At 43.9% G+C, this 27118-nt stretch overlaps 3 protein-coding genes across 3 annotated transcripts; all 3 read right to left on the bottom strand.

Annotated features, from left to right (window-relative positions):
* Positions 1-716: 716 nt before the first annotated feature.
* Positions 717-3035, bottom strand: LOC149275399 (putative peptidyl-tRNA hydrolase 2). The gene is made up of 6 exons (XM_089504792.1): positions 2967-3035; positions 2792-2873; positions 2199-2263; positions 1620-1717; positions 1165-1279; positions 717-806 (listed from the first exon to the last, which is right to left on the bottom strand). Exons 1-6 carry the CDS (start codon positions 3033-3035, stop codon positions 717-719), a joined length of 519 nt encoding a protein of 172 aa, XP_089360918.1.
* A 1810-nt stretch (positions 3036-4845) lies between these two features.
* LOC149275398 (SRSF protein kinase 3-like) lies at positions 4846-8639 on the bottom strand. The gene is made up of 7 exons (XM_089504791.1): positions 8610-8639; positions 7354-7516; positions 6899-6993; positions 6402-6509; positions 6075-6144; positions 5507-5599; positions 4846-5030 (listed from the first exon to the last, which is right to left on the bottom strand). The coding sequence occupies exons 1-7, from the start codon at positions 8637-8639 to the stop codon at positions 4846-4848; spliced, it is 744 nt and encodes a 247-aa protein (XP_089360917.1).
* A 12577-nt stretch (positions 8640-21216) lies between these two features.
* On the bottom strand, positions 21217-22886 carry LOC149275397 (ankyrin repeat and SOCS box protein 5-like). Its single transcript, XM_089504790.1, has 4 exons — positions 22727-22886; positions 22020-22213; positions 21678-21806; positions 21217-21438 (listed from the first exon to the last, which is right to left on the bottom strand). The coding sequence occupies exons 1-4, from the start codon at positions 22884-22886 to the stop codon at positions 21217-21219; spliced, it is 705 nt and encodes a 234-aa protein (XP_089360916.1).
* Between the last annotated feature and the right edge of the window lie 4232 nt (positions 22887-27118).

Raw genomic sequence — 27118 nt, 5'->3', positions numbered from 1 at the left:
TAAAGAGCCATTTACAAGACTAAACTCCCACGCCGACATTCGACATAAATGGGATCCGCTGCATCTTCCCACGCTGAACAATAATCACACTTAAAAAGTTCTTGATGCAGATACAGTCCATGCAGCCGCTGTCCATCTATAAATCTATTTACTACTCCGTATCCAGACAGGTTTCTGTTGTAGGACAAACGGAATATGTTCTTACACTTAATTTTGATTGTGGCTGTAAACATCCGTTCATTCCTATGATTTATTTTTTCCGCAGGGTTAATGTACCCTTTATAACCACAAAGAAAATAAATACACTGGCGCTATTGATGACCGCTTTAGAAAGAAAATGAAAGTGGATATACGATCCCAAGGTTAGAGTGAAACTGTTTGGCAAATAGCAAACGGTTATACTAAAAGAGTAATATCCACTTTGATTGGCTGAGATGCTAAGCCATGTTCCACTAGTGTCTTTTGGCAGCACTAACGGCTGCGGTTTTCTGCCAGCGCTATTTTTTTTTTTTTTGGATACGTGCACTAAGATGTAAATCTGTGAGCTGAAGGCCTTGGAACATCGCTGATCGCACACAGGAGCCGTCTGTGCGGTGTAAGGAGTAGATTTCGCACATCTGATTTCACAAAGCGTTGGGCTTCTGCGCCAGCCTTCATTCCACCAAGACCACCGGCCGCTGCCACCACCGAACCACGCTGACCTCCCCGCTGCTCCTTCAGTTCAGCAGCTTCAGCTTGCCGGTCACCTTGTTCACGCGCTCCTCTTCACCCATAATAGACAGCACGGTGTATGATCCGGCTGCAATCTGAATCAGGACCTCGTTACCAAACACATCTCAGTAACAGTCAGGCCAGGAAGACACTTCAAAGAAAACATTTCCCTGTTACCTTAAGTGATGCCCCCACCCAAAAATGAAAAAGGGGAGAGCACAACCTAAAAAGCATAGAAGGCATAAACATTCAAATTTCGGTTGCTGTTAGAATTGCCAATAAATACATAAAGCAGGAATTCAGCGCGTACGCCAAACTTGGGGTACTTTAACCTAGTGGGGGGGGCTAAACAATGTATGTTAGCAGATCCTGGCTCCAGTCATAGAAAACATTTTTCAGCGTTGGCTGCGGCGCGTTTACCTCCAGTACATATTTGTTAAGTAAAACTTATACCTGGGTCCTGCCTGCATCCTGAACCAGGTAGGTTGGTAAATTCATACTCATGGCCAGTGCCTGCAGCTCCAATAGGTGGATGGTGTTAGAACCTTGAAGGACAACCTTCTTCGCCCTGCAGAGTGACAGAAGCCCACATACGCATGGTATAAAACTCATAGTATTACTACAACGTCACGGGAAATAAAAGAATAAAAGTGAACGGTATAAAGACTGGGCACAGAGTGCTGCCTTCTTTTAGGACCCACAAAAAAAACGGATGGACGTACTTTGTATGCTAGCAAGAGACATAGATGTGCCGTTAGTGATCACTTGCAAGGCGGGCAAGTAACGCAATTCAAAATTGTATCTCAATGCCCCCATCCGCCTGCTAAACAAGCCCAAAAATAGCCCCCCCCACAAAACTTTTTGCCCAGTGGCTACACTCATTCTCTCGAACAATGTTATAAACATACCCATATTCATCCCATTTACAGGCGATGTCCCGGGTCGTTGAGTCCTTTAGCAGGAGCTGATACAAGCCGAGTGCTGCGTGCCCAACCTGCGCAGCCACCTTAATACAGAGAAATACAGCGTTTCTCCACCACGTTACAAATTATCGATTCTACCGCTGGAAGGAGATCCCTTAATGGCATAAAAAGCAAGTACAAAGTGAAGCAATAAACCCCTTAGATATTTAAAGCCGCAGGTAATAAACATATGACAGATGTGTGACAAGACACCCAAAATATCCCACGCCGCGTCACACTGTTCTGTGACAGGCTATAGAACAAGAAGTTAGTGTGGAAGTTCCACTGATCCACTGACTAAAGTTCCAAGAACTGGAGTAGAGTCGGTTATGTTCGTTTTACACAAAGTGGTGCCCCATAATGCTCTAGGGTAACGGAAACATAGACCACAGCAGAATAAGCCCCTACGCTACCCTGTTTCTTAGTATGGGGCAGACCTACGTCTGGATCTCTGCATCTCTGGCTTTTACGACAATATCAAAGAATTATCTTAGATAGAAAGGTTATTCCACTGGAAACAAATACCTTTCCCACGCCCATTGGCAGCTCCGTATTTACCACAAACACCATTTTGTAATAATTTTGCTCCTCTTCCCCTTCCTTGAGAAAAAAAAATTAGAAAACAGAAAACAATTATGAAGATAAACATTTATTTTTTTCAATCTTTGCATAAAGGTGATTTTGCAATGTTTGTTTTAAAAGCATTCATTTCCTTTTAAACAGAAACGTGAACAAACACCGAAATGTGCGTTACTGGGAAGAAATTAAGCAAAAATATCAGAAAGGTACCGTGGTATGAAGAAATCCGGGCTATAAGGGCCGGCATAACCACTTAATTCCATTAATTCAATGGGAACTGCTTGGCAACAGGATAGGGTGGTATCAACCAAAATTGCCAAATCACAGACTAGTTGGAATAATTCATCCAATATCAACAAAATACTATTCAGAGCAGAAAATTCATCCATCTCTCCTCCGTCCCGGCTGGAGATTTCTGTGCTTCTCTCCATATTCCGTATCTTAGAGCCCGGAGCAAGCACGGAAACTACACTTTCACCACAATAAGACAACTCAATTACGAAGAGGCATGTATGTCATTTGCACACACGTCACGTTACTTACTGGGTTCTGATCTTCTAAACTGTCGAAATAAAATATTGCAGCCTCTTCTGCCGAGATATTTCCAGTTAGGATTAGAGCCTAAGGGAAGAAGGAAAAAAAGGATGCATTTAAGATAAACGCACGTGCACAAAAACCACAATCCCAACTTAAACCGTCATTAAGAATATTCACCTTTTTGGCTTCTTCTTCTGGGATATCCAGATCTTTTAACTGCTGGAGGTAACCGGCATTGACCTCCATGGCGCCCGGCTCTGTATTAGAGCTCTCCTGTTCATGCGTCTCCATTAGACTGGCAACAAAAGAAAACATAATAAATCCACAGGTGCGCTTTATGCAGACAGGTAACATTTCCACGCTGATAATAGCGGGTAACACGCGTGTGTTAAATCCAAGCTTATCAACTATTCCCCTCACCCCAGGTGGCCCCGTACATACCCTCTTCATACATGCATTGATGGTTTCCATGAATCCTGAACCACACGTGCCACTTTATCCCCGTCTCCAGCACTGTTTATACCCCTCTACCTTTGACACGTCACACTGTCCCTCTGTCTGGCATCCTAACATGCCACTCTACCCTGACACATACCCTCCCACTGCAGCACCCAACATGCCACTTTGCCCATCTCTCCTACAACAAATATGCCACCATGCATTGCCCACCTCATCACTTCTGCATTAAGCCACCCCACCATGCCCACACTCCTGCCCCCAGTGCCACCCCACCATGCCAGCACTCCTGCACCCAGTGCCACCCCACCATGCCAGCACTCCTGCACCCAGTGCCACCATGCCCAGACTCCTGCACCCAGTGCCACCCCACCATGCCCGCACTCCTGCACCCAGTGCCACCATGCCCAGACTCCTGCACCCAGTGCCACCCCTCCATGCACGCACTCCTGCAGTGAATGTGCCCTCATGCCCATCACCAAGCCCGCACCCTCTGCCCACATGCCTCTCAGCCCTGCAGCACGCATCTCACTCAAGCCCCATGTGCCAAGTTGCCGCAGTTCCCTCCTGTACCGCCCCCTCTTTATCACCTGCGGGCATCTTATGGCCCAATTTACTACGCCCTGCTCTGTTTAACGCCAGACCCACATCTTACCCCTTTTTTTTAACACCAAGTAACAGGCTCTCCGTGCACCCGCAGCTCACGCGCACCGCGGAGCCGCGCTCTCCTTTCTCTGCTAACGCCGGGAACAAGCAGAAACGATGGACGTCAGATGACCGGAAAAGAGTACAGAGTGGCATCGGAAGCAGCTAATCTCACAGCCACAGGCTCTACAGAGCTGCGCCGTCTGGTGGCTGGTGGTGGTACCGCTCTCTGCTAGATGCGAAAACTGCAAGTCAATCTAAGTAAAGACAACCTTTTCACCGGTAACATTTAATGCTGTGTAAATTATTATTTATTTATTATTGTTATTTATTGATTTATATAGCATATTCATACCTGGGAACTTGTGGGCTTCCGCTACCTGGAACCCACCCTTGCTGGATGCGGCCAGGACTGCCTGCAGACATTAGTATGCAGTCGCTCTGATGTCAGTGGGCGTTCAAGATGGCATTGCAGGAAACACCCCCATTTAATGGGGAAATGGGCAGGAAGTGGGGCATGTCAGGACCCCACTCCCGAGACCTGCAGGATTCTGGTGTTGACCCGGAGAACTGGTGCCAGAGAGTTCCTAGGTGTGATCATATTCCACCAGAATGTGCCACCCAACCAGATACACAAATATCCCTGCCTCACTACGCACTCAATCCACAGAATAAAGTACCCCCGAAGGGGGGGGGGGAATAGTTTAATTGCAAATATCTTAGAGCATGGGACCTGCGTTTTAGTTACACTGCTGTGTAGAGCATGCCATGTTCAACCCGTGACCGTCTATATCCATTATTCTTTCTCACCCACCATCATCGTCTATTAACCAGAGAATAACACGTTCCAATCGCAGTCATATTATAGTGACAAAAGGTTTATTTAAAGACTCGGACATAATCTACATGTACAAAAAAAAAATCTGAATGTTCAGGGAATAGTGTGAGGTCTTCTTCAGGGTTGCAGCCACGGATGCTGTAGACATTTTTCAGCGGTGGCTCGTTTCTGAGGCGCGTATTCCAGCATCGGAAGGAGGAAACCGGCAAAAATAAGAGCCTCGTTCTTCTGCCACTTGTGCCTGTGCACCAACGTGTCATAAAGACCACAAGGGAGCAGATAAGGGATCCTCAGGAGGTCACCTGTGAGACACAAATCAACAGACGGGCCAACGGCGGCAGATTTAGCTCTAAGACAGAGATTGACCATCCAACAGTTACTGTAGCTCAGCATTTCCAAGATCTTCCTCTTGGTATGTCAAAGAGATGGCCAAATGGCACTCCTTTTACCCCCTAGGCACACGATGGTGGCTTCACCAAGCATAAAAAATGGTCAACGCCATTGAGCATCTCCTGCAAGCAAAGCTGAGCTGGCCCTGCATAATGTATAGTTAAATCCATGTGATTTCTATTGTGGCATGGAATGAGCCCCAATTATGTACATTTAATTCTATGACCTTCACTGGCGCTTTGGTTAATGTGATGTGAAGGGGAAATGTCCCACTTCACAGCGATATGTCGGGGCTCTAATGACTGCAATTGAATATTGCAAGTAAATTATAGCCTCGCATCTGGCTCTACCCCTGTAACCCACGAGTTTGCCTTCACTCGACTCTTACCTTGCTTGTTGAAAAAGGCTGACGAATTCTTCCCAGAGGAAGCAATTTTTGGTGGAATGCGACCAAGACGTTCGATAATACAAGCAATGTGATCTGTTATAGGGGGAAATTATTCAGTGAATTGGATGTTTGCAAAGAGAATCTGTGCTTAACCCACAATATATTCCTATATATAAATTTTTTAAACTTTATAAACAGGGGGAAACATTTTCCATTGCACTTCCTGTTAGGAACAGTTGCAAGCCACAACAGGAAGTGAAGTGCGTGCACTAAAAACGATCCCCCATTCTGTTACATAACAGCCAAAATATATAGAATTTTGTTCATTTATGTCCAAGTATATAGACAAAATAAGTTTGATCTTCTGTGTTGACCTTTACAATATATTTTATTGATCTCAGCGCCAGTAATAAATATTTCTTCAGACTGAAACATTATTATTAATATGGAGTGGAATAACGATATCGGAGAGGGCCAAACACATTTCTAGACATCTCTTTCTCCTGAATTGGCCGTTAGTATTATCGTTTTGCTCAAAAACACGAGTAGAGAGTAAATCGGTTCATACCGTCATTTCTTGAGAATGTTTCCCCGGCATGAGGCTCAAACAGGTAGAACGAGGTAGCCATTTCAAAGGCCTGCGGCAACAAAGAGTTTATTAGTGTTCCTTTGTAAAATGTAACATAGTATCCAGAGACTTGTTACTCAGTTTAGAGTATTGGGATTTGATCTCGTTATTATTAACTCTGTGTTTCCCTGGCTATGGATTGTATGATGCTGATTGGAAATGTATTAATCACAATTTGAGGCGCAATTAAATTGTCTGAATCATACGTAACAAGTGAAATCGCCTTGAAATACTTAGACATTGAGACATAAATCGGCGGATAAGTACCATGCATGCCGTGCTCCATATATCTGCGGGGGTGCTGTATCCTGAACCCAGCAGGACTTCTAGGGCTCTGTACTGCTGGGTCTGGATCTCATCCGAAAAGGGTTTATACTGAAAAACACAGACGTTATACTCAATCAGAGGTTCTAAATATCTTCAGGATATCTGTCCGAGAAAGTCAACAATAACTTGGGTTCGTTAAGGGCCAAAGGGCTCCCGAGAAGCTCCTCAGAACTCAATGGGTTATCCAGTGATAACTGGAGAGTCTTCTAGAGGCAACCGCCTTGCAGACAGCGTTAGTCCTCTCTGTATGAAATCAGGGACATGTTTACTGGTCAATGGATGAGAGAATGGGACATAATCGTCCTCTCATTAGCATTAGTGAAGAATTGCTGGATTTGTTGTCCGACATCGTGTTCCGGATTCCAGTGTCTTACTGGTTACTTTTATTTATGAGTTTAGAACGATGACTGAATGTTACAGAGGGTCAGGGTGCTTACGGTCCAACATGCGCTGCCTAGATCTGCGATTTTGACTCCCAACATGTCGACGTTCCCAGTTTCGAACAGATGAGTTAAGAAGTTTACATCTACTCCTAAAAATGAAAACAAAACAGTGCCAACCGATTAGATTATTAGATGTGATGTTCTTTCACGTATTCTATTCCGAGCATATAAAGGGCGTCTGGTGGTCAAAATGACAGAATTTTGCGTTACCGCCACATTGCCTGGCATTTATTTATTAAAAATATTTTTTGGGGTAGGGATCACTCCACATTTTGGCAGATGTATGTTTTGTTTAAGGGGTTAAACGCTAAAGAGTCAATGGCGGTAAGTTACCCAAAGAGTCCTCAACTTTTCTTATTCCGCTGGTGATGACATCATTGTAGCCAAATTGTTGTTTTGTTGTTTTTTTTAAACAAGGGGAAGATTTTGCCGAGTAACGTGGCCATTACCTTGCATTTTGGCCTCCTGCGTTCTGTTTTGGGTCCAGGCCGCTGCCGCAGACATGTATTGCTGCAGGTTGTCAGTGTTCACACACACCAGGATGTTTTCTGGTTTAATGTCTGTGTGGATTATACGACATTTCTTGTGCAAGAAGTTCAGACCTTGGAGCACCTTTTACAATCAAACATTAAGAATTGTTTCAAATAAGGGAGTAATACACAAAAATAGTATGTTTTTCAACAAACACTAAGAACACAATTAAAATCACTTAATGATGGTTCTACGTTCTATGAAAAGAGTTCTGAAAATCTATGAGTATTCTGATGATTGCTACATTTTAGCAGTTTTCTCTGATATATATATATATATATATATATATATATATATATATATATATATATATATATATATTGTAGGGAACAGCTCACGCATGGGGCGGCAATGACTGTATTCACACAGGCTTCAAAAGTCAAGCGTGTTTATTTGGATGCTGTAGGCACAGAGCACCTTGCAAATAAAACAAACTCTAAGCCTGTCCGGCTCTAACTAAACATCCGGATCCCTCTCTACAAGCCTACGGTCTGGCACAAAGCAAAGTAAGAGGTTTTCCATAGATAAAGCTTCATACCTGGTGGGCTGCAGCGCTGGCTGAAGCTGCTCCCTGCCCCAGTCCCTCCTCCCCCCTGCAAACCCAACAGCCCTCTCTTTTAAGGTTTCCTCCCCATTAATGAGCTTAGGAAGCCTCACCTGAGAGCTCCTGGGTTTGCTACCGTGCCTGGCTGAGGAAACCAGGTGAGATATATATCCCATCAACCACTTTCCCATACACTTTACCACAATATATATATAAAATATTTTGGTATAATTATGATTTGCCATTTATGTTGTACATAAGTAATAATAATTATCAAACATTTACAGCTGGACAGAGACCCCTGGGTCCAATCAGCTGCTTAAATATCATAGCGGCCATCACCGAATGTAAAAACTGTACATTTTCCTTTTTTTTTTTTGTTAATATCATCACAAACGGGGGCATATCGCAAGGAACTGGTTCTATCTTGTTTCACAGGACTTCACGTTAGCCGGGCAAAAACCAAAGCCAATGCAAGACCGTTGACCATGCGCTTGTCTAGGTCTTGTGTTTGTTAATGGACTTGACCCAAAAGGCATGGAATCCCATCAAGTCTCCGGTGGACTGGCCTCGGACTCCAGTCTAGTACAAAATGATTGCATTCGGCCAACCTGTAGCCTCTCCTCTCACCTGCTGCAGGATCCGCTTCACACACGTCATGGGAAGCCCATCCGATCCATGATTCCTCATCAGATGCAGCAGAGACGGTCCCAGCAGTTCAAACACCAGACATGCATGTAGAACCGAGTTAAGGATTAATTCCTACTACATCTCCGCCTGGCCCTGACACCTACGTTCCACTTAGAAAGGACTGTAAACATCTGAAATATATCACCAGGGCTTGGGAAGATTTGATTTTAAAGGCCACATTTTACCCAAGCAAAAATACGTTGCAGTCTGGACCACTGAAATGTTAATTTGGGGGAGTGCAAGATGGATCTAGAACCCAAGTCTGGACAAATGTTCTAGATCAAAAGTACTTTGTTAATAACAGCTATTATTGTTGCCGAATGGGCAGGTATTCAGCACCTGAAATCAATGATAAATAATTTACTGAGTCAAGTTAATTCACGGTTTACATGTTAAGTAGAAGCAACCCATCCACGACAGAATCTTGTATACCCAAGAATTCCGTCATGACTTCTTAGGCACAAGACACTTAAAGGTTTAGGATAAATCTATAGAACCATTTCTAAAGCACATAATAATATAAAATATTCTACAGTCATGGTGTTTGGTGTACTAGGTAAGACGTTCTAGAAACACCACCCAGAAGATTAAAGAACCCGGTATTTTAAGTCAAAACTGGAGAAACCTGGTCCAGCTCTGGAACAATAAGAAGAAACGTTCCATGGAATGCTCCAGATTTAGACCCCGGAGTTGTTCCGGTCCTTAGTCTTTCCAGCCATAGAGTGGATATGAAGCCCATTTTCTCCAATCAGTTTAAAGTCGTCCAGAAAGCGGATGATATTTTCTCCTTGGGGCTCGTTCTTACGAGCACCATTAACCTAGTCAGAGAAAGGGTTACATTTAGATGTGGAGGTCCCCGTAGTCACCTTGAAGAGCGAGATTTTATTATGAATAGCAATAATGCCGGAGGGTCAATGCATTGTTAGATGCACAGGGTAACATATGTATCAAATATTCTTACACAATTCAGCAGTGAAATTTCATCCTGAGCCGTCTCGCTAAACTTTCTTCCACTTTTCGTTATTTTCACTGCAACGCACTTCTTCTTTCTGGAAATAAAGTTTATAGAAATAGATAAATTTACAAGAAACCCCCCAAAACATTTCTGTTAAGATTGACCAGATACGCATTGATCATAATTTTCAGGAAATACTGATATGTCCATAAACTACGACTTGTTGGTTTATTCACTGACGACTGAGTTGGCCGGGGAACACCTGAGCTGACTACTCATTCAGGCAGGGCACCGCAATGTGTAGGAAGCGCAAGAAGGCAGGTAAGCAATGCACCTTTACGGTCAAGCAGGGCACACCTTGGTGCATAGGCAGAGTAACTTTATGGCCAAGCAGGGCACCTCGGTGTCTAAGTTCCTTGGCAGCTAGGCACGGCTGAAGCCAAACGAACAGATTAGGCTGGGCTAAGCACTCCATATACACCACCGAAGAGCCTAGATGCTTAGATGACCAAAAAGTAAGGTCATTTGAAGCTTTTCTGGGGGAAAAAATGGTAGGCAATGATTGATAATTGGACGCCACTAATGTCACGGTAAAAACATAATGGGAAGTTGGGAACTCTGTCCTGAAATTCAGGAATTCAGCTACAATAAAATCCGACGATCTCTAATCAGATTGTAAATACTGGGGGTTTGCCAATTTTATAGCTACAAAATAGGGATTCCTACAACATGTACCCCCCCAAGCCAAGGGTACTTACTGGAGGTCACGGCACAGCCACACGGTGGAGAAATATCCCCATCCAACCTTGTGTATGACTTGATATCGTCTATTGAGCATCTCACCGATCTGAACTGGATGATATCCACCTACAGGACACAACATAGTTGGCAGCTTAACCCTACAACATGGACGATGTCCACACACCTTGACCTGGCTCTTACCTGGACAATACTCCGCAGGGTTCTCCACCCATCCATCTTTATCAGCCATGTTCAACATCAAAGTTTTTTTGCCTAAACAGGAATCAAAGCTCTGAAATAAACCAGATACATTTCTAATTGTACAGGAGATACGGATGCACCGATATTAATATTCCTTTCTAATATCAGTCTAATTGCCCTCCAGGTCCTTCATGCCAATACCGCAGAAGTCTGACCTTTCCCCCTGGCACGGATTTTAAACTAAGTGCTAATGGAGCGCGTGGTGATGACAATTGGGTGGTCATCTTGCGCTGGAGCAGATCCCAAATCTAATGCCCTCATTGTTGATCATGAGCTGCGGGAACGAGGGAGCGGGAGGTCTGTTCCATGCTTGGTATCGCAGTCTTCTAGAGGAATTAGAAGGGATTTACTGAAACACTTACCCAGCATAACTGAAATCGTGGCTCCGACTCAAACCTCAGATACACTTGACACCCTCAAGTTCTGAAAAGGAGAATCTGGCGCTTTAACTCCTCCAGCGACTGAGGGATATGGAATTTGGGGCTTGAGCGCAGAAGCATAAATGCAGCAGTCCCTGGACCCTTTGAGGGAGAAGAAGGCTACAATATGACATCATCTCCTGAAAAACGCTTCATAAATAAATCTAGATCACGGACCATTTAAAGCATCTTTCTACAAATGCGCATGAATGCATAATATACACCTCTCTCTGGAGATGGAAAGGTTAAATGTAATTAAGCCTTTATGCTCCAAGATTAGTTTTAGAACCCATCAGGATTTATTTCTGTCTTTTTCCATATGTTATCAGATAGGACAGGGCGGATTGCGGTATAATCTTTAAATGACTTAAAGCTGCCCGTGTTGTGCTAGGTTAATCGCAAATATTACATGTAATCCCAAGAGATCAACGGAGCAATCTAGTATCTTGTAAATCCACCTATGATATAAAAAGGTCTCATCACAAGTCCGGAGCAGAATCTAATGTTACAATGTAGCTGTCTCATTGTAACAAAACCCTTTCTATATGGAATAATTGATCGAATCGCTTCCAAGCCTTTCTACTTCATGGACTATTTTATTCGGTTATGAGAGGGGTACTAATAATGGTCTCAGTATAGCCCCTCAGCCCAAATTCTGGATCGGCCACTTTTTTTTCAATATTTTTTTTAGTTGAGAACCCTAAATAAATCTGTTTAATGACATTAAAGGGTTAAGAACTACGTCTCCCTCTTTGTAGCTATTTGCACATTTAAAAAAAAAAAATCCGATTAGTAATTTATTATAATTGCTTATTGGCTAGTTCATCGGCATTATTTCATACGTCTATGGAACTATCCCCCAGAAAAGTCTTTACGCGTATGGATTACGCTCCAGAAAGCAATTATGTTTGGAGAATTTGCATTCACCTTGATGCTAAAATCACGCACGGTGCTGCAGTTCACAAAAGACCAGTTGTCTGACCTTGTCTCGTAAGGACAGTCATTAGTATGTATTGGAGAGCTCCGAGCTGGCAGGGGGGACTCTTCTGCGGGCCAGTATTTCACAAAACTTTATAATATCCAAGCCAAGGACTCACAGCTCTTCTACGTTTTATAGAAACACAGAATTTGACTGTAGAAAAGATAAATGGGTATTGCTGCGTTAGCCCATGAGAATATGGAGTCTTTAGTCAAAGTTGAATTGTATTGGGCCAACATAGAAAAGTTATATTACATTCAGGACCTAGGGGGCCCCTCTGGAAAAGACCTCTGACGTTACGAAAGCTTATGTATGAATGTTTGTTTGTATATATATATATGTATGTGAGCATGAATGTGCATGCATAGGTGTATGTGAGCATGAATGTGTTACTGTGTGTGTGCATTGATGTGTAAGTGGGTTGAGATGGAGTGTGTGTTAGCATGAGTGGAGTGAAGTGGAATGTGTGTGTAAGAATGAATATGCACATATGTCTTAGTCAGTATGAGTGAGTGTGTGTAATTTGTGTAAGTGTGTTTACATATGTGTGCCAGATTGTATGTTGGAAAAGGGTGGGGGACAATGGGCAAAGAATGCACAAGCAAGCTGTTTGAGGGCAATGATAGCACAGAAAGGCTGTTTGGGGTTAGGATGGCACAGATAAGCTGCTTGGGGCAAAGGCACTCACAAGCTGTTTGGGACAAAGGTGGCACTGTGGGAAGTGTTGATTGGTGAATTTTCACACCGGGGCCCTGTGGTTTCTAGTTATGCCCCTGATTCCAAGATGCCTCAAGGTATGTCCCAAAGATTCCTAATAGAACAGTTGGTCCTTTCTTTTGCTACATTGTAAGAACAGCTTCCTTGTACCTACGACAAGATAAAAACGTCTTGTGCTTCTGAGGTGTTTGGTTCTATATTGGATAATCAGTGATTATCGTCAAACCTTGTTTAGTTCTGTCGTTCTCAACTTTAACTCATCAAGTCCTGGAGGTCACTGACTCTCTGTAGATTTTTTGTGTCTCAATTTATGGTGAGACTAAAGTTGAGGAGCATTCATTGCCAGCATTCATTGAGTTACTTTTCCACACCATCTTCTAATCTAAGGCATGAATGGACCAACGAGTCAATGGCTAACTCAAAACTCTGTAACAATGTAATCATTTCTTCCAAAGCACAACACTTCTATCATGTCTATTTGTAATTTACCAACAAGACTTTACTTGAAACATAATTTTGTCTATATGTACCGGGACGCCGAAGCCTCGGACCCTCAAAAGTGTTTCATTCCCATTAACAAGTTAATATGTGATAACCTGCTCTCAACGCCAAAGTCATGCGAGACCCTTATCTGAAACAAGGTAACCTTTTCCATAACCGAGTTATACCCGAGCTGTCATCAGGTTGGGGTGTGAAGGAAACAGCTATGGGTTTATGAGACAATGTAACCGTAAACCCATCCGCACGGCTCGGAATATTGGAGCTACTCAGCTTGCTCCAGATGGTCACTGTTGGCCGATAATCATGGGGATGGAAATTCAACAATGAGAAAGCTATCCTTGCAGTATAACTACGTTTATTATTAATATATTTTGTTCATATAGCGCCAACGATTCACGCAGCGCTTCTTACAGTCCCTACATTCAAAGGCTAACCCCATATTCTTCCAAGGAGAATATGAAACACCAGCAGAAGCGTTATTCCTCATGAAGTAACGTATCGCTCATGTTCCGTAATTCCGCGTGGGCTTCGGGTTCATCTCAAAAAGCTGGGATTAGGGAAATGTTTACGTCTCTCAGGGTGGAAAAGGCAGTTCTTAGTACTTTTACCCCAATCTAAGAGGGAAGGGGCAGATTCTCCGGGTCACACAGCCTGGAGCCGACCCCTTCCTATTCTCCCCCCCGCTGTGATCATATATAAGACTCACAGTTGGTGCTTTTGCTCCCAGTATGTTATGGTTGATATCCCTCCTTGAATGCAGGTGACCCAATTAAGTATATCTTTAAATAATGACAAGTCAATGTTTCCATGAGGGCCGGTATTAGAGCCATTTGGGGAACACATTTGGTGAGTCGCTACAGAGAATCTTCCCAATAGGCGATTAAAGGGTTAATATTTCACGGGTCTCGGGGTACGCACAATTAGAAAGGTCCCAGGTATGCGGACACAGCAGCGATCTCTGTATTTTTTATTCCCGTGTATGATGGGGCCGGTGCGTCCTCGTGCTACAGATGAATGAGAGGGGGGGTGAGTTTGGGACACGGCGCACGGCGAGGCGTACGGAAAACTGTCCTAATCTGTTAAATCCTCTTAAATCCTCAATTTTATAACGCAATAAAAACACAAACATCTGTAATTTCTTGATAAGCTGACACAGAAGAAGCTCATTGGCTGGCGCACCTCGGATACGGTCTCTTGAACAAGACCCAAAAGTGCAAAACTAGGCTTCAAATCTTAAGAAAAATCACAAAACCTGCAAACGGTGGAATTTTCTGTACTTGCCTTGAAATCGCAGGTTGAAAGTTGCAAAGTTCACTCCATCCCCTTGTGAACGGCGGCCACGATTTCTTGGGTCGCCCTTTAATTTTCTTTTTTTCCCAAAGTCCCGGAGCTGGAGGGCAGATCAGGCTGGGATTCACAGAAGTGCGGAGAATCCGTCTGAACCCGGCAGGAGGAATGCGTCGAGGAAAAGGAGGAGGCTTCAGTTTCAAATCATGTTTGGTCCTTTGGAAATTGGACGGGGGGGAGAGCTGCTCATAAACTCCCAACAGCTGAGCGGCGATCCGGTTACCCCGTCTTCTCATTGCACCTGTTTTAACACTTTCCTGATTTTTGCACCGATTATAACAAAAAATATATATTCTGATTCATTATTATTCATTTCAAAATGTGTCAAAAATATTGATACAAGGTAGCGATATTTACGGATTTTTTTTCTTTTCATGATAAAATCATTAAAGCGGGGAGAATATATTTTTTTTTTCTAGCAGTTGATTAAGATATAAACGCACAGTGCGCTGTCTTCTCCCCTCCTTCCTTGGTGGCAAAATTATATTTTATAACCAGAAGCGGTAAACATAGAAACATTGAATCTGGCCCCATTTGGCCCCCATCTAGTCGCCCGTTTCCCCTGCTGTAAAGACTCAAACCTTCATCAGTCGTTGGTCTCGTCTTAGATTCAGGAGCCGTATGCCTATCCTATGTATGTTTAATACCCTCAGTGTATTATCCTCCACCAACTATGCTGGAAGGCTGTTCCACTTATCTACCACCATCCTTGTAATGTAAAACATCCTTACATTGTATCTCTGACCCTCTAATTTTAGATCATGACCTCATGTTCTTACTCTCTTTAGAATGTCAACATCCTTCCGTAGATAAGGGCTCCAAAACTGTATGCGATACACGATGGCAGAGCTCCGTCCGCGCTCGCAGATGGAGGTTCGAAAGCAAACGGGTAAAGGAGGAGTGAAGAGAGCTCAGGCCACCTGAGCATCTCCAGGTTTAATACATTTTACAAACGCACTATTTAAAAAAAATAAAATAAAATCCAATTAAATATAGAGAATTATTTAAAAAACTTTTCACAAAAACACAATTTTTAAAAATGTCTAAAAATAAATGAAAAAATAATAACATTTTATATAAATCTCATTTTATGTACTTTTGCAAGAAAATAGTTATTAGGAGTTACAAGCTATTTTTTTTAAATAAAATCCAACACGAGTTTTATTGCAACAAAATTTCGCTTCATATAAATATAACAAAGTTTTTTTATTATTGATTAAGCTTCAGATCGTTGAGAATCTCTAATCTCTCTCCATCGGGTTAAATGTCTCCCCTTCCACCGGATGGCCCGTTGAGTTGTCTCCCGCGCATGGTGCGTGATGAAGCTGTTACGGTGGGATTAGATGACCAGGGTGGCCGAGATGTTTTGAAGGAGCTCCACTTTCCTTATCATGTGAGAATGACAGTTATACGCGCTGGAGAGCCGCCAGCAGCTTTCCATACGCCGCCGAGGAGAACGTATGGCCCCTGTCCATCAAGGAAGGGCCGACAGAAACAAAACTGTATATATATAGCCTCGGGATAGCCAAAAATGGAAGACAATTGCACGCAAGTACTTATCCTCCCTTGGAACGTTTTTTATTATTCCAGCGTTGTTAGCTTATTCCGGAGAAAACATTAACGTTACTTTTATTTTTGCACAGAACATCGTAAGTAGTCAAGAACCGGACCCTCTTCTCCTCCTGTACCGGTTCGTCTCAACGCGCGGGAACCTTATTGTCGATTTTCTATATGGTCCGTTTTTAATGTTATTGTTAATTTTCGCTCTCGCTTTTTGTAATAGCGGCCGGTGCTCTATTACTACAATGTCATGGAACAATGTGAGGGCGCCTTAAAGATGGTTCCAGAGTCAGTTGCCATTGTTACAGCGATGTATCAAGAGATGGAACCAAGCCTTCCCACCCAGTACACCCACTCCCCTCCCAGTATACCCACTCCCCTCCCAGTATACCCACTCCCATCCCAGTATACCCACTCCCCTCCCAGTATACCCACTCCCCTCCCAGTATACCCACTCCCCTCCCAGTATACCCACTCTCCTCCCAGTATACCCACTCCCATCCCAGTATACCCACTCCCATCCCAGTATACCCACTCCCCTCCCAGTATACCCACTCCCATCCCGGTACACCCACTCCCATCCCAGTACACCCACTCTCATCCAAGTATACCCACTCCCCTCCCAGTATACCCACTCCCCTCCCAGTATACCCACTCTCCTCCCAGTATACCCACTCTCCTCCCAGTATACCCACTCCCATCCCAGTATACCCACTCCCACCCCAGTATACCCACTCCCATCCCAGTATACCCACTCCCACCCCAGTATAAAGTTCCTCCAATTTAATTTTTTATAGGCTATCCTGATGCTTTTAGCGGATTTCTAGCAGTAATCTCGGCGTCTCCTGACCTTTCACCTGGTATACGTTCCTGCATGTGTGCGGTGTCATGGACATTACATACATCTCGTGTTGCATTAAGACCCTGGATGTACAACGAAGGTGCTGGACGGGGAGAAGGAAAGCTGAGGTGCCAAGAATTATCTGTAGAACTTGAGTAAAGATTACTTTATTTTTAATGGCGGAGCTTAAACTTTTGGGGGTCAGGGAGGAGAGGCAGTAGCGTAGCACAAAACATTGGGGCCCTTCTTTAAGCCGCATCAAGGGGTCTCCTCTCCATATATCCTCCTCTCCATGTGCCCTCCTCTCCATGTGCCCTCCTCTCCATGTGCCCTCCTCTCCATATACCCTCTTCTCCATGTATTCTCCTCTCCATGTGCCCTCCTCTCCATGTGCCCTCCTCTCCGTGTACCTTCTTTTGGAGCCTATAATCCTATATAACTGTTTTTTTACTTTTAACATGACCATTAGAGGCGATCATCTCTTCCATAACCTTCCCCAAACTCAGAAGGACTGATTCCCTGGGTAGTTTTTTTTACATTAAGATTTAAGAGAGTGATGGGACTAGAATGACCGAGGAATGGTCAGTGAAGTCGTGACACTGACAACAGTGCAATCAGAACCCCCCACCCTTATAAAAAATGAGTACAACATTAATTCATATGGAAAATGAATTTGACAGTCAGAAAAATAACCCCCCCTTCCTTGGAGATCCAGCCAAATGAGCAGCTAAGGGTTAATCTGCCGTTGAAGAGGTAATTGTTAATGTGATCCTGCTTGTAGCCATTGATAAGAAGGGTTAGTAACGTCTTCTTAAATACTAAAGTGACCAAATCCATCGGAGGATAAGCCAGCGATGGCCAAGCACAGATCGGATTGGGCTTCGTTAGATAAACCGTCCGCTACCTGCTTGGAAACCCAATTAATCATCATTTCTCCACTTTCAGCCCCCCGGGGGCTCCCATTAGCGCCTGAAATTAGAGCCGATCCTTGAAGCAGATTTTAGGGATGGAATTAGCTGCGATACGTAGAAGGTTCCTCCGCCAGGCCAGATGGTCTTCTGCTCACCTCCTGCCCGGCTAAGAATAGTTACAGCTCCTAAAATAAAGAGACTGCTAACGAGAACCAGGCAAGTCGGGAAATCTTTTGGATTCTTTTTCAGATTTTTACCTGCATTGTGAAAGATTTAACCACCTCCTTCATTCTTTGTCTGTCTCAGCTGTGTCCGGAGTAGATGCCCCTTTGCCTCCTTATAGACTCCTCTGGAAGATATATAAATAATTACACCCTATTTTTAAGATTTTTGTAACTGTAATGAAACTATGGAATTAACATGTATGCCAGTGCATTTATTTGAATAATTATTATTATTGTGCTTAATAATAGATTGATCGGTTTTCATAATATGTTGTTTTTGCGTTCACCGTATACCCCCAGTCCCTCTGGGTTTTATTGTTTTCTTTAAGTTTTAGTATCTCGACGTGAATAGCCCCAGCACTGTATACAGTAATAACCCCCAGCGCTGTATACAGTAATAACCCCCCAGCACTGTATACAGTAATAACCCCCCCCGCGCTGTATACAGTAATAACCCCCCAGCACTGTATACAGTAATAACCCCCCCCAGCGCTGTATACAGTAATAACCCCCAGCGCTGTATACAGTAATAACCCCCAGCACTGTATACAGTAATAACCCCCCCGCGCTGTATACAGTAATATAACCCCCCAGCGCTGTATACAGTAATATAACCCCCCAGCGCTGTATGCAGTAATATAACCCCCCAGCGCTGTATACAGTAATATAACCCCCAGCGCTGTATACAGTAATATAACCCCCCAGCACTGTATACAGTAATATAACCCCCAGCGCTGTATACAGTAATAACCCCCAGCGCTGTATATGTTAATATAACCCCCAGTGCGCCGTTGCTGTCAGATATGTGATGTTTTGGGTGAATTTCCCGGCTCGAACACCACACTGAGCTGATCATTTATGGCAATGTTAATAAAGTCTGTTCCTCCATAGACTTTCATTAGTCAGCGAGTCCGACTGTGATTAAGACCAAGCCATTCTATTGTTTCCCACAGGCAGTATGATAAGGAGTCGGGGTGTTTGTCTAGTAGATTTAGGGATCAGATAACAGAGGGGGGAACTCATACAAATTGCTGATACACCGCTGACTTAAACATTATATTATGGGGCAAAAACTAAAACTGTTCTGAAAATGTATTTTTAATCTGATACCAGTAATAGAATAATTGTCAACGTCCCCCTTTGAGCCCAACTGAAAACTTCTGCTTTCCTTAAGCACACAACGTCCACGTTCTAAATAGTCTTCAGCTTTCTGCTCGGGTTTTACTGACGTGGGCACCAGCTGCCTCTACGAAGCTAAAATTTACAACCGAGGGAAGGATGCTTTAATCCCGAGAGCTTCATCCAGAGATCGGTTACCTGGGATATAACTCACGGGTGCGCACAACACGCGTCCAAACTCTCCTGTGAGCGTAATAACATGGTAATGGGTTCAGTATCATGTGCTAAAACGCTGCTACAGTTACAGGGAGGACGGTGCGGACGTGTAAGTCCTCCTGCCTGATAAAATGAACTTTACAAGACGGGGTCAGCGTCTCGGTAGGACATTCGGTGAAGATGTCCATCTCATTCTACCTTGTAGGCTTGGAGCCTAAAAAGCTCTTAAAAAGTTTGGTTGGTAACATTTTGGGATCTTGTTAATTCTTTACAGTCAGAATCACGAGTTGTATCTACCCTGGCTTGTAAAACCAGTTATGGGGACTTTTCCACCTCTTTAAGTAGTTCCTATGAAATAATAACATCCAGAGCCTGTTAGCAACAATCGGTGGAGATCGTGAGTCTAGAGAGAACAGTATCAGAAGTCAACGTGTTTCTCGCTACAACAAAGTATCAACGCAGACAATAAGAGTTTGTATGAGTTTATCAGGGGGCAACCAACCCTTCGAGGGTCACAAAAACAACTCACCGCGATGACACATCATGTATATCTGCAACTGCATTCAAACACCCTGATCTTTGCAGACGTGTTGATGGCTTTAAGTATGGGATGCGATTGATTAATAGATGAGGTTGGGCAAAAATGGCCACACGTTCTTCATAACCTCTTGTGATGGTTCCAACTCAGATGGTTACGTTTGTGGGGAGGGTACAAAGCACTGTTGGCACTAAATATAAATAAAAGTGAATAAAAGTGCTGACGAGTCGCTAGCGGAAACATCTATACCAGAAGAAGCCATCAGGAAGCTCTCCAGTTCAACTCTCAGAATTCCCAATTGGACTTTTGCTTATTGAGACTTCTGGTGGATTGAGCAGCGACCCGCCGGTTATTTGTGCTCCGTTATTATATGGCGCTGCATACTAAGGATTCATGTAATAACAGGAGGCAGGGAGGGGTTGTGGCTGTGATAAAGGGGCGTGGCTAGCCATGCACAGGGGGTGGGATAGACTTTAAAAGGCTGGGAGGTTGGTGGGGAGCGGGCAGAACATGAGAGAGATGGGGGGACGCTGCTCTCCTGCCAGGGAGTGAAGACATTAACCCAGAGACCCCGGGAAGCAGCATTTCACCCGGAGACTCCAAGTGAAACCCAGCCAAACTTCCAACTCTGGATAGATTTATCCCTAAAAGTGGTAAAATTGATTACCTGATCGATCTTCAGGGCCATATTTGCATACTAGATGTACCCAGCCCTGCCTATACGTAACGCTACATAAATAGCTAATAATGAAAAGCTATGTGGAAAGAGAATGGAAAACGAGGCACGGCACGAGCCACGAGTGGCAGAGTCTGGGCACAGGACCTGTAAGAAAGTGCAAGGAATAGCCCTGCCCTTCGAGGTGTTCTGTACCAGCTGGGGGTATTTACAGATATGTGGATTGCAAGATGACTTAAGTTACCCAAAGTCCCTTTAACTTGGGTGCATTTAACCCCGCGCCCTTGGCACTGACTGCTCTTAACTGCCGATAATGGAAGCTCAGCGGAAGTAACGTTTGCTCGGAATTTCGTTCTGTTTGTTCTTGAGGTTTTTGTTTTGTTCTTGTGTAGCTGTGTAGGTTTCAGTTTTTTTCTGGTTAAAATGATCCAGTATCCATCGTACGGAGATGTGCAAAGTTCCTGCATAGCTGCAAAGGGGGGTTCATTTCTGGGACGCAGATTGTAGAGCAGTCATATGCACACAGTCAGTCGCATTAAACGCTAGAGGTTTTCCTGCAGAACTAGATCCTCAAACATGAGATAGCACTTCAGTGATTGCGGCAAGTTAAAGGTCCTAATGGCTTTGAGCCTCTGGGGTCCCAAACTTGAACGTATCCTCAGGCGGCTGAGATGCTTCAGCGAGTGAGGCTGATGGATGTTGGACTCGATCCAGCCAATAAACGCAACTTGGGAAGCAAGGCACTTGGGTGGTAATCCTGTTTTCTGCAATGTAGATGCATAATTGGTTACAATTCTACATACAAGAACCTAGAATTTCTTCATACTAATGCTGGAGTACCAAATAATAATAAAAAAGATTATTGGAGAACGACTTTATGGACTGGGAGGAACCACAACTTTGTCCAAGACTTGATCATTCAAGAAAAAACTGGTAAATTCCTCATTATACTGGAATATGCCTCATTACGTGGTGTGCTCGCTAGAACAGAACCATACCGTACCTTGTTCTTGTATGTGATGGCAGCTCCTGCTTGCACCAAGAGCCGAATACACTCCAGTTGGCCGCTGCATGCCGCCAGGTACATTGGCGTGACTCCCCAGTTGTCCTGGAGGTTAACGTCGGCTCCATACTTTGGGAAAACAAAATCAAGAATCTTATTATGTTCTAGCAGCCACCAACGAAAGAAAAGTCGCAGAAACACCTCTTGTGGCTGCGTGTGTTCCACTCCAGACCCGCATCCTGCTGACTTGGGCGCGACACGAGTAGGAGCAGATTCCATCTTCCACCACCTGCTCAAATACCTTTGAAATCGTAAGAAATTAGAACTTCACGTTACCCTCACCTGTATCAATAGGAGAGCACAATCTGGGAATAGCCCGATGGCGGCGTGTAACGGGGTTCCGCCATGTTTACAACAGCTATTCACGTTTGCACCGTGTTGCAGCAGCAGCTCCATGGACGTCCTTTGTCCTTTATAGGCTGCCCAGTACAATGGGGTCTTACCATAGTAATCCTTCCGATCAACCAGCTCTCTGTCTAAAACACATTGAGAAGACCAGTTTTAGAACTCCAGCTAAGCGAAACCACTACTGAACTACAATTCCCATGATCCCCCAGTATTTGTAAAACCAAAGCCTGAGCATCATAGGGATTGTAGCTCCACAGCTTCTGTTTACTCTCAATCTTTGCTACATTTTTTAGCGGTTCTATGGTTCTTTTTCTAGAATGTTTATGTTTTAGAAACTATTTTAACGAACATTTAACCTCTTTTATGAATGACTACAGTATAGTATTTCCCAACATGCACCTCCTTTGTTCTGATTGGCTCATTAAAGGTTTTTATTGTGATAAACGAAACAAGAGACATTTTGCCACTATTTATAAATAGACATTCTACGGCAAAGTTCTAAATGTGCAACAATCGCCATGGAAACCCACGAAATGTTCCTGCTCGCTGGTTCTTATTTAGCTCATGGAACAGGAATGGCTTTTATGAAGAACTTGGTCTCGGTGTTACGTTTCCCAAAATGCGTCGCGATGCGAACGCACCTGAGGTGGTCAGCAACTGGCGAAGCTTCTCCACGTTGCCTCTGCTGGCCTCATAGTGGATGTCTGTCCATTTGTAGTTGTAGCTGGGGGCCACTTGGTAATGCCTCACCTGGCTCTTGGTGCAGGGGGCCCGGGACAAGGAGCTGATATAGAAACCCATCTGTTTCATGGGGAGAGATCTTCAAGTTCCAGCATCTGGCTTGTGGAAGATAATAATATTAAACAGACAGCACCCAACGGGCACAACGACTAAAAATAACCACATCTTGTTTGGAACGTCGACTCCCAAGTGACTAAAACCTATCATTTTGGTGCCGCCACCTGCCAGTAACGAGGATTTTCCAGCTCTTTGGATATACGAGCTTCGCTCTATAGAGCCCCAGCCTGGAGCCAGGGGTGTTTATTCACTAAACCATGAGTTAAAACATGCCAATGACTGCCCATAATGGTGGCCATTCATAGTCCTCCTTCTCAACTCAATTACAACCCCCTGGAGTCTGTAGGACAGCAGAAGATTAGAACGTCTGTGTTTTAAGATAGGTCAAAAGACGCAAGAAGGCCGGACCCAGCGTCGCATAACGCACCGTCTAATCCGCGACAGAACTTTCCAGAAGGCGCCCGACCAACTTACTTTACATCATGTAGGATGATCCGTGTGACCCTATATAATTCCCGTGAACTCCTGTAATCGCCGCTGATCCTTCACAGCTTCTTCCACAATGGGTTTTTATATCTATAGTTCTTACTGACTGATACAATGTAACATTATTATTATTATTATTATTATCATTATTGTTATCGTTATTATTATTATCATTATTATTATTGTGGTTGTTCTTGTCATTATAATTGTTATTGTTGTTGTTATTATTATTGGTATCATTATTTATATAGCGCCAACAATCTCCGCAGCGCTTGTTAAGTCCCTACATTCAAAGGGTCCGACAAAACTACAACCGATTAGACTTCGTGTATGACCTCGTATGGCGGTTTGTTCGCATCATAAGAATAAGATCAGAGGAGAAGCGAGTTTCTGGGCTTTGTGGGATGATGCGGGTGATCCAATATTTGGACGGTAATAATAATGTACCGAGTGGCCAAATAATCTGCATGCTGATGGCTGCAATAACCGTTACCAAACAAGTACCGGCACCTTCGAATAATCAGCAGTCGTTGGCTACGTCGCTGCAAGTCGAATGGCCTGGACTGGGATACATTCTAGATTGTGATGCTTGTTGTGTCCCGTTTGCCCATTGTACAGCGCTGCGGAATATGATGGCGCTATATAATTATTTATTATTAATAATAATAATAATAATACAAATTCTGTGCCACAAATGTATGCCAAATTCTCAAGATAATAATAATAATAATAATAATAATAATAATAATTTTCTTGGCTGGAATACAGTATACAGAGCGGCTACTTTTCATTCTGTAGCCCTTAACCCTGTGAGTGCCAGAGTAATGGTGAGCAAGCCCTTTGCAATGTGCTGCAGCCCCCTCTGGCACTGAAAGGGTCTCTGATCGCACCCACCATCTACCCCCCTCCCCTTAACATAAAGAGAGCAGAATCTCACCATCCTGGGGGTCTCCGGCTGCTGTGAGGGGGGTCTGCAGGGGGCAGATTGTGGCAGATCCCAGCTGCCTGTGGGGGCCCGGTGGGGTAAGTGACCCTCCTCCGGGATCAATGGACTCTGTGCAGACCCCCTAAGGCGCAATAACTGCCCCCATCCCTCCTCTTCACAGTCCTTGCGTGGCTCCTGCGTCAGTCCGAATGCAGCGTTATTCCTCCCCAGCCCCCGTGTCCGTGCGAGTCTCTCCTGCCCCAGCGGCTCCTGCGCTATTGCCCGGGCGGTGGGTGCAGTCGGCGGCCGCTCTCCAGGGTGCTGAAAACAGCTCGGGCTGCGCATGCGCGGCACTGCCTGCCTGTGCCAGGGAAAGCAAGTGCATGGGTGAAACGCAGCGTTGGCAAGGAGCTGCTACTGCGCATGCGTGCAAGAAGGTGCGTGCACTGGCATTTAAATCAACTCTCACTATGGTCTCTATTCATATAAATCATTGTTATTTATTGTTTATTAGTTTTAATAGAGCCAACATAGTCCATGGTGTTGTACAATGGGGAAATAGGACAGAGTATCACAGAATGTGGATTTAGGGCAGTGACGAGTGATGAGGTCACTATGACGTTTCTGAAAGTCAAAATTGTTATATGATGCATTTCTTATTGTATAGAGATGCTTTTTAAATTATATTTTTGCTTACTTTTTTTTCCTTTCTCCTTTTTTTTTTTGACAGTGTAAGGAAGTTTTTACTTTTAGGGAGGGGGTAGTAGATAAGCAGAACAGTCTTCCATCAGAAGTGGTAAAGGCTAATCTAGTAAGGGAATTTAAACATGCATGGGATCCCCTGGTATAATGGAGGCTCTGCATTGGGGACCCTGTAAGCAGTGGCACCAAGCACCCCCCCCCCTCCCCCGCCCAGTCCAGGCATACCTTTTGGCCCGTGGGCCACATCGACTCAGTCCCAGCACAGTGACAGTCTGGGTGCTGGAATATGATGTCATTTTGCAAGTGATATTAGTGTGTGTGTGTGTTAAAATGAGTATGGAGTGTGTGTGTGTATGAGTATGGAGTGTGTGTGTGGGTATGAGTATGGAGAGTGTGTGTAAGTATGCTCCCGGGCTCCCCCTTCCTCAGCCAGAGGTGTCTGTGTGTGTTACTATGTGTGTAAGTATGTTGTTGATATGTTACAATGTGTGTGTAACTACTGTATGGTAGTGAGTTTGCGGGATAGGCGTTTGTCTCCCGAATCTGAGAGAAGACCGAGGACGGATCATGGTTTCAATCAGGAAAAACAGGCAGACTAGATGGGGCCGACATATTCTGTGTTTCTAAGCCACGAGAAGTAAAATTTACTTGTTTATTACCGTTTTTTATGGTATTTAGGTGGTCATTCTGTTCATATAGAATGACTTATATAGAGTCCCTCACCCCCTGTAGTAACCTGAAGATTGACCAAGAGAAGAATGAAGACAGAGAAGTGGAGACAGGGAAGCGCTTGTCAGAGAGGGTAGGGAGAGACTGAGGAAAAGAAACAATGAATCTCAAATGAAAATTTGGGCCCCTCTCCTCATTTTCAGACATTTATACAAATTAACGAGTTTAACAAAATTTGTTACCATTACAATTCGTACCGATCCGAGTGCATGAATGAGACAGGAATGAGGACATAACACGTAATCTCGCACAAAATCCACCGGGCTTTGGACATTTGTAAAATTTATTGAGTAATCTGTGTAAAGACTATTTGTTTTATTAAATGTCATTTTTTTTTCTTCTTCAATGTGATGCATTTTACATTCTTTTTACACGCTGACAAAAAACAACATCTCAATTCACAGATTTGTAGCTTCCTGGTTCTAGAAACGGTTATCACGCTATGTCATTAGATTCACCTTCAAGTTTTATTTGTCTTTATATTTACGTTAGCCGTGAATTCTAATTCCATTCGTAAAGACGGCACAGACGACATTCCGGAATTGCCGAAAAATAAAACAAAGAGAACTCGGGAGCCGGAGAGAAACCCCCCCCCCCAAAAAAAAACAAATGAATGTGCTGTCTTTGAAAATAAATTACAATTCTCCTTTAGCATTTAAATATCATCTTTTCAAGACTACTATATATATATATTTATATATATATATATATACACACGTCTGGTTCGGAGGAGCAAGATGGCCGCACGAGACGTGGACTTGTACGGCGGGGGGGGGGCTGCGTCTTACTCTAAAATAAATCCATATTTCAAGTCAGTGCTAGGTTAGGTCCATCAGGCTAATAAATTAACATCTAGATTTCTTTAACGGAGAGACACGGCGTTGATGGAGCATCTTCTTCTCTCGCTATTTGTTCCAACGCGTTTCACGCGGCCAGTGGAAAAAGGAAGACCCCCCCTCCCCCAGAAAATATGGATGTAAATTAAAAATAGGGCAGCTAAAATTTATATAAAATAATAATTCAGTTTTTTTTTTAATATATTTTATATTTTTTTTTGTCCAGAATAAAACCCCCACGAGGGAAAAGGCAAGAATTAATCCTACGGAACTTGGTTGATTGTTGAGTTGATGTTTCCGGGGAATAGGTGCAGTTCGGGGTCGATGCTCCTTCTCTTTAGCCAATGAAGCTACAGCAACCACCGGCGAGACGACTCCCAGGGCATTAAAGAAGTAATGTTCGTAAGATCAGTCGCTCCATAAACTGTTGGTTGTTCCAAGGTGGTGGTGGTGGGGGGGATCAGCGAGATCACCAATCCCTTCTCAGAAGGCTGGTGCCAGGGATCCTCTCCGCTATGCCGCGGCATCAACGGGGCTCGCTGTCTTTAAGCTTAAAA

Source organism: Sceloporus occidentalis, unplaced genomic scaffold, assembly GCF_023333645.1.
Source record: "Sceloporus occidentalis isolate IW3139 unplaced genomic scaffold, rSceOcc1.0.p SCAF_291, whole genome shotgun sequence".
NCBI classification, from domain to species: Eukaryota; Metazoa; Chordata; class Lepidosauria; order Squamata; family Phrynosomatidae; genus Sceloporus; species Sceloporus occidentalis.
Note: the sequence above shows the minus strand (reverse complement) of the source record. Positions and strands in the feature narration are given on the sequence as shown.

Coding starts and splice junctions, on each gene's coding strand:
- LOC149275397 (XM_089504790.1), bottom strand. CDS start 22,886: ATGGGTTTCTATATCAGCTCCTTGTCCCGGGCCCCCTGCACCAAGAGC. Junction 22,214..22,726: donor CCAGTTGCTGACCACCTCAG/GTGCGTTCGCAT, acceptor AATGTGTTTTAG/ACAGAGAGCTGGTTGATCGG. Junction 21,439..21,677: donor CCATCACATACAAGAACAAG/GTACGGTATGGT, acceptor TCTACATTGCAG/AAAACAGGATTACCACCCAA.
- LOC149275399 (XM_089504792.1), bottom strand. CDS start 3,035: ATGGAGGTCAATGCCGGTTACCTCCAGCAGTTAAAAGATCTGGATATC. Junction 2,874..2,966: donor CAGAAGAAGAAGCCAAAAAG/GTGAATATTCTT, acceptor TTCTTCCCTTAG/GCTCTAATCCTAACTGGAAA. Junction 2,264..2,791: donor AGAAGATCAGAACCCAGTAA/GTAACGTGACGT, acceptor AGGAAGGGGAAG/AGGAGCAAAATTATTACAAA.
- LOC149275398 (XM_089504791.1), bottom strand. CDS start 8,639: ATGACGTGTGTGAAGCGGATCCTGCAGCAG. Junction 6,994..7,353: donor GCAGGAGGCCAAAATGCAAG/GTAATGGCCACG, acceptor TTTCATTTTTAG/GAGTAGATGTAAACTTCTTA. Junction 5,600..6,074: donor AACATTCTCAAGAAATGACG/GTATGAACCGAT, acceptor CCCCTATAACAG/ATCACATTGCTTGTATTATC.